The sequence below is a fragment of the Dermochelys coriacea genome, chromosome 16, assembly GCF_009764565.3.
Source record: "Dermochelys coriacea isolate rDerCor1 chromosome 16, rDerCor1.pri.v4, whole genome shotgun sequence".
In the NCBI taxonomy this organism is placed as follows: domain Eukaryota; kingdom Metazoa; phylum Chordata; order Testudines; family Dermochelyidae; genus Dermochelys; species Dermochelys coriacea.
The window spans coordinates 22,291,269-22,303,842 of record NC_050083.1 but is presented as its reverse complement, the minus strand read 5'-3'; the positions used below and the strand labels follow the sequence as shown (position 1 = coordinate 22,303,842).

Sequence of the window (12,574 nt, the reverse complement as noted above, 5' to 3'; positions counted from 1 at the left end):
GAGAGAGAGAGAGAGAGAGCGCATGCTAGCTCTGAGTGATATCAGAACTATTTATTGAATTCACAAATTTTGTGCAAGCACATTTTATAAGCTAAACCTTATGAATGAATGCCCATGGGATGGAGCATCTTCACTCTTTATTCTCTGTAGACAAATAAGTTGAGCATCAGACACTTTTCAACCCATGCATGTGGGTTTTTCAGGTGAGACTGCAAAAACAAGATCCTGGCTAAAAGATTTTAAAAGCACCCAAGTCACCTAGGCATTTTTGAAAATTTCACCTCATCTGCTATGCAATACCTTTTAAGACCCTGTGCCAATTTTGTAAGAATAGGAGCTTTAATCCAATATCTTTAGACAAAGTTCCCTTTCCTCTCACTGTGCCCCAGCTGTCTCCTGACCTCTACCCCAGAAGCAGCTGTATTTCAGTGGTAACATACATATGATGGTGAAGTACTTTGGGATCCCTCTGGGTGAAAGAGACCCAAACAATGTAATACATTCACCCTGTTCATCTGCATTACAGCATATTGTTTTGAATAGCTAACTTACTTCTGAAGTAGTAAGTTTGACTATACTATTGATACCATCCTACTATACGAGCAGACGACATGACAAGTGCTTCATACATTGTGCATCACACGTAGAGAGACAGAACTTCTGATGGCTGCTAGTAGGTACTCCCCAGTTTTTCCTAACCTCCCTGTGTCGGTTTCACTGGCAGGCTCATCTCAGGTTTCTGGAGTCCTGTCATCGACACCGGGTTAATAGTAGAGGATGCTGAAGCCTCAAGAAGGATGGGATCTTCCCCTTCTCCATCAGTCCGGCTTTCTTCCCCATGTTCCCGGTCACTGGACAGGTCTTCCATGGGTGGATCCATCAGTACATCTTCAAGTTCCTTCTGCAGCTGCTGCTCACTTCCATTCCCTACAATCTAAGGGTCATAAACACAATCAGGACAGGGGTTAAGGAAAAAGGCTTGTTCAGTTGAAGAAAAACTCACATATAAATAATTAAAAAACAACTAGCATAAATCCAGACTTGCCACCAGTTACAACTGCACAATCTAAACACACAAAACTTAAATGAAATCCAGACATGCAGCAACCGATTTCCCTAGATTTAGTTCACGAGCGCTTTTCTTCAGAAACAAAGCTGGCCTTGTTTAATACTTCAATATAGCTTACAAAGAACTCTGAGAGCAGGAATTACTTGGACATGGGAAAAGAGTGAGGTGAGTGTCCTCCAAAACTAGTCAGACATCATATAAAGTAGACGCAAATAAAAGTATTAACAGAAGTTAGTACTATTATGGCTTCTATGGAGGCCTTCAGTGGCAACAGCCTAATAAGTGCTTAATATTCGATACACTATGCTGTTTTTAAGGAGGCAAAGACCTCTGTCTACTGATAAAATAATAAGATTACACAGGAAGAGGGCTCAGGAGAGGGGAGTAAGAAATAGATTTATACCCTCGGCATCAAAACCAGAAACCATTTAAGTGAAGTATTAAATGCATGCAGTTGTGTTGCTTGCGAACACTGACCCTGCACCCACTTAAATGGTGCAACATCAGAGCCTTAGGTGGTAAGAGGATGGAGCCAGCATTTAGTACTCTGCAGTGGCTAAAGTAAACTGAAAATCTAGCCAAGGAAGAGGAACACTGCTGGCTCGGACGTCTAGAGGGATACAGAGGAGCTCTATGGAATGAGGGAATAGAATAGAGGCATATTATGAGGTACAAGGTGTAAGTGTTGGTCTCTACAGCCATGCTTCCAAAGTGTCTAAAACTTTTCATGAACCCATTACATAATTTACCAATCAGTATCTCTACCTGTCACAATGGTATTTAGATATAAAAGTGATAAGTGTATCACAAATACCATAGAACAGACAAAGAGATGCAAAAAGCATCTTGAAAGCATTTTGCCAAGTGGCAGCCAATGATATTTACTAATGTTTACTAATGTTCTAACACTTAACTTGTTGGTAGCCATACCTATTCCTGTTGGCATTGTACCCCATACCACACCCATCTTTTTTAAGATACTGATGCAAGACACTGCCCATAAATTAGAGTTATATCAGTTCAGTTATATCAGATCCCTAGCACCTTTTATTAGTCCTTTTTGTTAGAATTTTTTTTAGAACTTGTACTCAGAAAAAAGAATCTGGAATTAGTTCCTGATCTCCTCCTCTCCTTTTTGCTTGGAAACTAGACAGTAAAGCATGAAGAAAGACTCAGTTCACACAGAAGTCTGCCCAGAATACCTCTTACATAAGGAAGCATATAATGCTATCTGCACCATAACCAATGGTGCTTAGTGGAATATCAACTCATCCTGAAAGCTTTTGAAGCAATGGCCTATGTCCTCAGAGTCAAACAGTAACTAAGTCAACTCACAATCCAGGTAAGACACTCAAAATAACACACCGAATCAGATACTGGGAGAGCTTCACATATTACAATTAGAGCCTTGAAATGAAATCTACTATGAGAGTAAGAAAAAATCTGGACTAACAATACCTTGTTACATGGATGTCTATACGAGTCTACACAATACATGCCCTCTAATTAAAATTACAGTAAAATTCCCAGCAGGAGATAGTCACTTCGTTACTGGTTCTCTTATATCACTCAAAGTTATTCCTGTTGAGCTGTAATTCTGACACACAGCAGCTGCCACCTGCAGGTCTTCAAGGATCAATCCCCACCCCCAACCTATCTCCAAATTTCAAACACTTAAATTCATAGATATTAAGGTCAGAAGGGACCATTATGATCCTCTAGTCTGAACTCCTGCACAACACAGGCCACAGAATCTCACCAACCCACTCCTGAAATAAACCTCTCACCTATGTCTGAGCTATTGAAGTCCTCAATCATGGTTTAAAGACGTCAAGGTGCAGAGAATCCTTCAGCAAGTGACTTATGCCCCATGCTACAGAGGAAGGCGAAAAACCCCCAGGGCCTCTTCCAAGCTGCCCTGGAGGAAAATTCCTTCCCGACCCCAAATATGGCGATCAGCTGAACCCTGAGCATGTGAGCAAGATTCACCAGCCAGATACCCAGGAAAGAATTCAGATCCCACCCCATCTAACATCCCATCACAGGCCATTGGGCCTATTTACCATGAATAGTTAAAGATCAATTAATTGCCAAAATCATTTTATCCCATCATACCATCTCCTCCATAAACTTAATGAGTTTAATCTTGAAGCCAGATAGGTCTTTTGCCCCCACTGCTTCCCTTGGAAGGCTATTCCAGAACTTCACTCCTCTGATGGTTAGAAACCTTGGTCTAATTTCAAATCTAAACTTCCCAATAGCCATTTATATCCATTTGTTCTTGTGTCTACATTGGTACTGAGTTTAAATAATTCCTCTCCCTCTCCAGTATTTATCCCTCTGACATATTTATAGAGAGCAATCATATCTCCCCACAATCTTCTTTTAGTTAGGCTAAACAAGCCAAGCTCCTTGAGTCTCCTTTCATAAGACAGGTTTTCCATTCCTCGGATCATCCTAGGTTTCAGAGTAGCAGCCGTGTTAGTCTGTATTCGCAAAAAGAAAAGGAGTACTTGTGGCACCTTAGAGACTAACAAATTTATTAGAGCATAAGCTTTCGTGAGCTACAGCTCACTTCATCGGATGCATTTCGATGAAGTGAGCTGTAGCTCACGAAAGCTTATGCTCTAATAAATTTGTTAGTCTCTAAGGTGCCACAAGTACTCCTTTTCGGATCATCCTAGTAGCCCTTCTCTGTACCTGTCCCAGTTTGAATTCATCCTTCTTAAACGTGGGAGACCAAGGGGAAATGGAAAAATCTCAAAACATGTCTAACTACTTCCCCATACTTTCTAAACCTTCATCTGTTATCCCCACAAAACACAGAAATAAATATTACCTCTATGTCTGAAAACCCCAAATTGTATAGCGATCAGATGCTTCGGGTTTAAACAGTTCCTTGATTTCCTAGCCATTTATCACACGTGAAAAACAAAAATGAAAATCAACTGCTCTTCCCCCCTCTATACTATTTAAACTGAATTTAGTTCTGATCAAAGGCATCACTTTGACAATGCAGTACTAAGTTCTCTATCTTGTGAAGCACATGCAGTGGCAGGCCAAGCTTTCCACACAACTGCCACCACTATGCCTTACGCCTGAACTTACTAGCCCTAACGGCTCATTTAATCCTTGACCTCAATGCTGAGCCTGCCAAAGGTGCCTAATAGTGCCGAATGTGGTGGCAGTAGCCTTGTTTGTGACCTGTATACCTTTTCACTAGTCACTGAACTGAGACGTACACAGCATTTTACATACGCCACTGAATACCCTTCTAATGATAAATTTCAATTGTTAGTGACCTGGGCCAGAGCCAAATCAGTGACCTAAGAGGGGGAAAGCTCTAGCTTTTCTTAGCACAGTGGTTTTCATCCTTTTCTCATTTGCAGACCCCTAACATTGTGAATGGAAGTGAGGACCCCCTAGGAAATTCCACCTGTTGTCTGCGGACCCCTAATATAGAAGTCTTAGACTGAAAACTGACTGAACAGAACTCAGCTACACATGTTATAAGTGCTCAGCACGGCATTTGACACAGAATGAGAAAAGGTGCTAAACTGTGGGCTTCTATGGTAACAACAACACTTCCGGGTTTTGACCTGTAAGTGGGGGTATTCACATACTTTTGACTGATCAGAAAAACAGAATGGCTCTTGTGGAATCTGAAACTTTATTTTCGCCTTTCGCAGACCCCTTAGACCAGTGGTTCTCAACCTATTTACCACTGTGGGCAGCATATGCAGCTCTCTATTTGTGGATGTGGCCCACATAACACAATATATATACTACCTGTGTGGCCCAGAGCATATCACATGGGATGAAGCTGTGTGCTGATTGGGCCGCAAGTGGCCTGCGGGCTGTAACCACTGCCTTAGACATAGTCTGTGGACCCCCAGGGGCCCACAAACCACTGGCCGAAAACCACTACCCTAGCAGATGGTACATGAGGAGTGAAACAAATCAGCAATAAAAGCAACATAGAGCACATGAAACTGAAAGCAGGAAGAATCAAATGAGTATTATTGTAGAGTCCAGGCCAGCAAAAAAATCCCCAAGCGCGTCCAGAGTCAGGCTGCCGATGCTGTGGAATCACTCACAGAGAGGAGATTTTCAATACAGTTTCAAGGTTTCTTGCATTTTATCCTGGATCATTTGCCTGCAGCAAAGGAAAGAAACCACCTCACCAAGACGTATGGCCTTAGAAGCCTCAGTAACTTGTGGTTGTCTATGAACAGTCACAAAAGATAAGGCAAACAAAAGCCAAGTAAATACCTGTGCGCCTCATTCCAGACTATGATTAAAAAAATGGAACAAGAAACATCAGTACACTTGAAACCTGGACACAGGGCAGGACTCTTACCGCTGCATTCAAAAGCCCCAATGTGGTAAACACAACAAACATGCTGTCCAGGGGCCAAGATAAAAAAAAAAACACTGACTTGTATGCAAATTGGATGCCAAGGACAGGAAGACAGTGATTCAATGGTGCTACTAGTGAGCCATATTCTAGGAACAGTGGGGGGTTATTTAAGGTGTAACAGTTCTGTAGGTTTGTTGGGAACACAAAAATGATCACTAAGAAGCAACCTCTGAACCCTGAAAAGTTGGGGTGCAGAAGGGAAAGGCAAAGAGATTAATGATCTGGTAAACGTTTGTCTGTCTGTTCAGGACAGATGCTTTCTCTCATTTTAACAAAAACTGGAGCCTAGCATGATCCCAAAATCATTAACTATAAGATGTTGCAGCACCACAAAACCCATTTATGTGGGCTACCATTACCTGTACCCAAAACAAACCAAGGGTAATTTTTATATTTTATCTACCCCCGCTACCCTCAGGTGTGTGCACATGCATACAACCCACCAGCCTTCTCTGCCCTCTGAGAGCTTATGTACTCTGCTATTACAAAACACCCATTCTACAGAGTGCTCCAGGAATGGGATTTTTGTAAATTCAATTCCTGCCAACTCACACAAGCAAAGTGACAAGGGGGAAAATGTTGACAGCAGAAACCGCTGATAGGTGGCATTTTTGGCATACGCTCAGTGAAAGCACCCTTTAAATTGTGTGAACCATGTACGACAGCACATATAAAAAGCAAAAAGAAGTTAATAGTTATGAACAGCTACAGAAAGATACAGGCCATGACTACATTTTCAGGAGCAAATGTATCTTGCTGGATTTTATACAGATTTTTACAAAGAAACAAAAATAGCTAGCTATTGGCTCAGACAGAGGTCTATATCAAAGGAACATAAGATGAAGAGCTCCTCAGGCTCAATATGCATCTTATGCAGTTCACCAAACAAAGTGTGCAAAGAAGCTTAAAACTCAACAGGATGCGTGGTGAGGAAGCAGGAGAAATAAGATCCGCAAACTGCAGTTCTAGAATTACAGAGATAAAACAACAATCTCAAAATCAATGCCATTCAGATTTTTTTTGATCAATACAAATTTTTGCCTCCTTTGGTGGCAACATGATGGCAGCTGGACTTAGAGCAGTTACAAACAAATGAGATTAGTCATACATCCTGAAACAGTTAGTCATTCCTGAGAAAAGTCTTCTCCTCATTTCTGCCTCTGACACATGATTGCAGTTATAAAGAGACAGCATGCTCTCTCAAAAGACAGAGAACAACAGGAAAGGTTCAAGATGATTCTCTTTGTTCAATGATTGTACCCAGCCTTTGCCTGGAATTCATGCTGAAGTTTACTCATAAAGCCCAACAAAACTATTGTAGTGTTTAGTTCCAGATCAGGAAACAGCATAATTTTGTTTGACAATTACTCTTAACCTAGAATTAAAAAAAAAAAAAAAGACAGCTATACAGTAGTTCCAAAGTTCCAGTTTTCTGAGTTAGAAATATGGAACACACAAAAGATTCTGAATGATTTCATTATTTGGACTCCACTTTGGAAGTAAATATATCCGAAAAGCAAATCTGGGTCATAAAATGGTTGGTTGAAGAGGATTACTGTTATTATTCTGCAAAAAGAAAAGGAGTACTTGTGGCACCTTAGAGATTTATGTTCTCTGTGAATATAGAATCTCCCCACCATATTTTCCACTGCATGCATCCGATGAAGTGGGCTGTAGCTCATGAAAGCTTATGCTCAAATAAATTTGTTAGTTAGTCTCTAACGTGCCACAAGTACTCCTTGTTCTTTTTGTGGATACAGATTAACACGGCTGCTACTTTGAAACCTGTTATTACTCCATTATATATTTGTAAACTTTGTGAGGTACTGTATTTGCCTTGCAGGGTCACTTCATTTCTTATGTTACAAGCCCAAATGTTACTGCACTAAACATAAATGTGTGTCCTGAAAATCAAAAGCATCGAACACCCATAGCTGGGTAATCATTACAACTGCACTAGGAATCCAAACATCTCAACCTTGAAGTAATACTTGCTTCAGAACGAGCCATTTCACATCTCTAAACGTTATTTGGCACTAACAGAGTGGAAGGGATTCTGGTAGTCGTCTCTCTTCTGTAGACTCAGATAATCCTCAATAGTTTAAGAAACTGATCATCTTCTCTCACATAACTGTTCTTAAGACAAGGAATTCTTCTGTGCAGTGTGCTGAAATTCTAAGACTCAGTAGTTACCCAGGCATGGATTCTAAAGCAGACAAGTGAGGCTACTATTCTTCTTTTGGAGCTAAATTTATGGATAGAATCTTGTGAATCATTCAAGGAAGTCTCACTTGTTGATATCATTTTGAAGACTATTCCTTTGCAAGGGGAATTGTCGCGGAATCTTTTGCAGTTGCAATACAACTTCATAAATCAAATTTTTCACCAGATGAAAAAGTTCTTAAGGAAAAAGAACTGTTCTTCTGCTAAAGGCTGTCTGTTGCATCATCTATAATAATGCATCCATTAAATGACTAGTACATAGAGATCAGAAAGGAATTCAAGAAAGCCAAGTAGAGCAGCTGGAGATACAAGAAAGCTGTGGAAAGGCATCAGGAAATCTGCAGTGAAGTCTTTGTTCAGCCTCCCACCTCCTAGCAACAAAGAAGAAAACAGTCCCACAGAGGGAATACAAGATCTCTCTCTCCCTTTGAAATTTGGATTGGACATTCTTTGCATGACAGATCTAACTGACCTGAGATCTCAAGGTCTCTTACATAGGTGAGAATTTTTCTTTCAACTCCCATATAGAACATTCTAACTTAGATCAGCCCTGGAAAAGATCCACTTTATATTATAATATATGAAAATACAGCTACAGGTGCAAGAGAGTTTAGAGTGCCCATCATGTTTATCACCACATTTTAAAGCCACTGAAAGGTTTCCTTTATGTTAGACAGCCTAAGTGCATAACTCAGGGAAACAACCTACAAAAATCCCCGAGGGTCTTTTTCCAGGATAGCAATCCCAGAAGCGAAAAGAGAAGGCTGATGCCCGTAGAGTTCACATAACTTGCTCCTGGGCCTGTGTTCCGATGTCCATGCTACACGTCCTGGGTGTAAGGTTTCAGGCTACTCCCAAATTTCTTAAAGAGAACCTTTCACGTTGAGAAACTTTAGTACATAGCAGAACCAATGGGCAAACTGACGACATATGTGCATTAACAAGGGCTTTCTTCCCGAAAGCTGCAGTGAAGTTGTAATTCTAACTGTCTGAAAATCATAATTTATGATTGTTTCATCCTAAACACTGGGTGACAACTTCAGTGAAGGATTCATCAAAATGAAAAACCAAGTAGTGATGGAGAGAGCACTTATTCAAAACATAAATATCTACAATGACAGCAGAAGTAATTACAAGAAATATCAGCAAATGACATTGAGTCTTGAATAAGCTCTCTTCTTTCAAGTTTTCAACAACAGAAGTCCCTCTTTAAGCTCTTCTATGGTTAGTTCGGGTTAGAACGAACGAAGTCATTTATGGATTCTTACCTTCAGTCCTGTTTTTTCATCATCACTACCATTATTTGTAGATGGCGTTTCATCCCCTTGCCTGGAAACCAAGACAAAATCTTCACTGTTAAGAGTGGATACCGAGTCTGAAGATACACTGATTTTTCCAACAGAGACCTTGTCATCCATGACTTAAAAAGGAAGTTCGACTCATGAATGAGATTAAATTTTATATACTCCTGAAAAACAAAAATCATAAAAATACTTATATAGAAGTTTGTGCTTGAAGCTCAAATGTTTCTTTTCAGAAACTTGATGACTATTAAAGATCAACACATCTGACTGCATAGCTAAGCAACAGTTCTCAGTACATCAATGTGCACACATGGTCCTGGCTTTTCAATTTGCTGTTAAACTCTTTACTCTGAAAGTGCTGAACTGGTTTTGATAGATCACAAAACAGTTATATTTTGAAGTGTTTCATGATCACTTTTCCCAGTGAAGGCCCATCTATACTACAAATAGATTCACATCTGAGGACCTGGTTATAACGCTTTCATTGTGCAGTGTAGATGGGGTCTAAAATCATACTCCCAAGCAGTGCTAAAGTTCATCTTTTTAAGGAAAATGGTTAAGATCTTGTCTACACTGCCAAATAAGCATTTTAACTAAATCCCAGACACAGTACTGTCTGTGGTGTAAAACGGGCTCTTGTGCTGGTGGTGAAACACATTATTTTAGGGCCAGCATACTTCCAACCATAAACCCAGTCATAACCTGGCCTTCCCTTCATCTATGTTCATGCAAATATCATGCTAGGGTTTTGTAAATATCAGGACAAGCCAATCATGAAATTCCACTCACAAATAATCTCAACATTATATGACTTAACTCGATATGCTGTTCTTGAGACACAATGGACTCCTGAGCTGAGCAATATTTTATGCATCACAAACTCACAAAAACTGGCACTGAGATACACTTTAGATAAAGGGAACAAAAGGTGGAGTTCAACTACACACCTCCAACATCAAAGGTTCTTAGAATCCCTGGCTAAAAATAGAATGCCATGGTACAAAGGGCCAGTTTAATGCCTTAGTGAGTCCTGATTACATGCTCATCACAAGAGTCCCAGTCTTTACTGACTCCAAAGGATGACTACCTGAATTTTTTTGTCCATTTGAATTGTGCCCTTTGTCCTGTGGGGAACTGACCTCACTTGGCTGCCAAAATTGCAGCCAAACAATGAGACAGCTTGGCACAGATACATTTTTCCAAGTGCACAGAGTGGGTACACAAAGGACACACAACCACCTGAGAGGACTGCTTTTTGACTTGGTGCCCTACAAAGTCCATAAGCCATGCACAGGAGTTACTTTGGAATTAATGTTGGACGGATTTTCAGCATCATTTTAGGCATGAATTTTTTAACAGTGAGGGTAATTAACCATAGGAACAATTTACCAAGGGTCATGGTGGATTCTCCATCACAGGCAATTTTAAATCAAGATTGGATTTAAGATGTGTGTTAGTTCAAAAGGAATTATTTTGAGCAAGTTCTATAGTCTGTCTTATATAGAAGGTCACACTAAATGATTGAAATGATCCCTTCTGGCCTTGAAATCTATGAATCATCATGCCTGATGAATGGGAATTGTATTGCTGGCAATAGGCCTAGCCCCCTCCACCAATGGGCTGGATGCACACTAGGACTCAGTATATAGCCAGATGACTACTCCTTACTCTCAGAACGATTTTCTCCTCAATGGAAGGAGCATCTGAAATTAGAGTAAGACAACCTCACGATAAACTTTTACTGCCCCAATTCGTGCAAATATATTGCCTTCTATTTTTCCACAAATGGACTGTACGATTGCTCTTAACCTCTTATGAAACTTCTCTCTGAGTGCCAAGTATTATTACAGCAGCATTTTCTTCCAAACCATACATGCAGACAGAAACTGAGTCGTGAAGGTCACTGAAGGAAGGAGCATTGTGTGATTCTCCTTTGAGAGACATGGAATTCTTAAAAAATGCAACATCCTACTCTTGTTATATTCAGGCAATTTCACACTAATGAATAAAAAGGCTGCAAATAGCAGCCTAAAAGCCAGTTGCTGTTTTTTCAGTACATGGCAAAGGCCTTGCATATCCCCACAAAGGCTTCTAGGTTTGATTTTTCTTAAACCAAGTTAGAATTTCTTGAACTGTACCCAACCTACTGCTGCCAAGTAATTAATAAAACTGCCACTCATGACTCTCTGCCCTGTCACTGAACTGAGGGAACAGTGTAAATTTAAGGAAGATTGTAACAGTAAGAACTGGAAGATCAATTGGAATATCACATCCATCATCATGTGTAGGAAGGCTTGAGGATGTAGTATATCAGAGTGACCCTTGTTCTTAGAAGCCACATTTTACACAAAGTACACTGCTTCTGGACACAAACAAAGGTTTATTCATGAACTTCCTCTCTTCTGACCCACATTGGCCCTATCTCCCCTAATCTTATCTGCTCATGTGCAATGTTTTCCTGCTGCTCTATATAATAGTAGGTTTGGAGAAAGTACTTAAAAATACTCTCAAGTCCAGATGATCCCCAAAATTTGCCCAACTAAGGAGTTTAGTTACATGAAATAGACAGCAGCCACCTGTCTTTAAGATGGGTTGTGACCCACAGAAATAACCGGTCCCAGTTTATAATCTTCCACCTTCATCTAAGCAATCTTTCTACAGATTGAGACTTGCAGACTTTGCGAACAGCACCTTAATAATGAAGCCGAGGACAGTGCAGACGACCATGCTCTAACAGCAGTAGATATAGCAGGGAGAGCTAAGCATCACAGAGATGCTGATCCAAGGAAAGAGCTTTATGAGTGACAAGCAAACAGAGAGAAGGCATGAAAGGAGTAAAAGTCTCATTTCAATTCTATTATCTAAGCATGCTTACCAGCAAATAGCATAGGATTACTGCCAAGGGCTTTCTGATAAACCGGCTCAATACTATCCTCACCTATGCCCAGGAAGGATGACATCAAATTTAGCATCGCCTGATGGAAAGATTCCTTTATTACCTTTAAAGATTTTCCACCTTTATCTGAGCAATACATTTTGCCTTATTTCTGAGTTTCCTCTGCTGTGTTTGTATCACTGGACACAAGGTTAAAAACCCTGTCTTTGCTTTTTGTTTCAGACATCAAAATTCCAGGGTCAGCTTCAACCTGAGTTTGTCAGTTTAAAAAGTTGAAAGTCCAACATTCTTTCATTTTATACCCAACAAGGAATATTGGATAGGAAATCAGTAATAATCAGTAAATGGTTATTAGTAATAATTTCTGAATTCCAAGTACAAATCTATTATGAGAGGCTCATTTCTATACCACCTACAAAATTTGCAGCTCATCTGAAAATAACTAAATTAACAAAATGTAAAATAAAAATAAGCCCCCCCAAATCTTCTCAAAATATTTTTGCCAATACCTTGCAAATGAAGTGTGAATGAATATCTACACTCCTGAAAGACAACAGGAATAGAAGAGCTAGCTTTGATCATTAGCAGCCATTAAGGTAAGGTAAGGTAAGGAGCAGTTTAGCAATTTATTTTGGTATAGCGTGTCTAGCTTGAAGTGCTAA

At 40.0% G+C, this 12,574-nt stretch overlaps 1 protein-coding gene across 7 annotated transcripts in view; it reads right to left on the bottom strand.

Annotated features, from left to right (window-relative positions):
- The window catches only part of RABGAP1 (RAB GTPase activating protein 1), a 133,947-nt gene that overhangs the window by 115,702 nt on the left and 5,671 nt on the right, over positions 1-12,574 (bottom strand). For 5 of the 7 annotated variants that reach the window (XM_038374150.2, XM_043499102.1, XM_038374157.2 and 2 more), the window contains 2 exons: positions 8,981-9,180; positions 700-934 (listed from right to left, as the gene is read on the bottom strand). In XM_038374150.2, the coding sequence (XP_038230078.1) occupies positions 700-934; positions 8,981-9,130 (385 nt within the window). In that variant the 5' untranslated portion in view covers positions 9,131-9,180. The other 2 variants (XM_043499101.1, XM_038374158.2) reach the window with 2 other exon arrangements.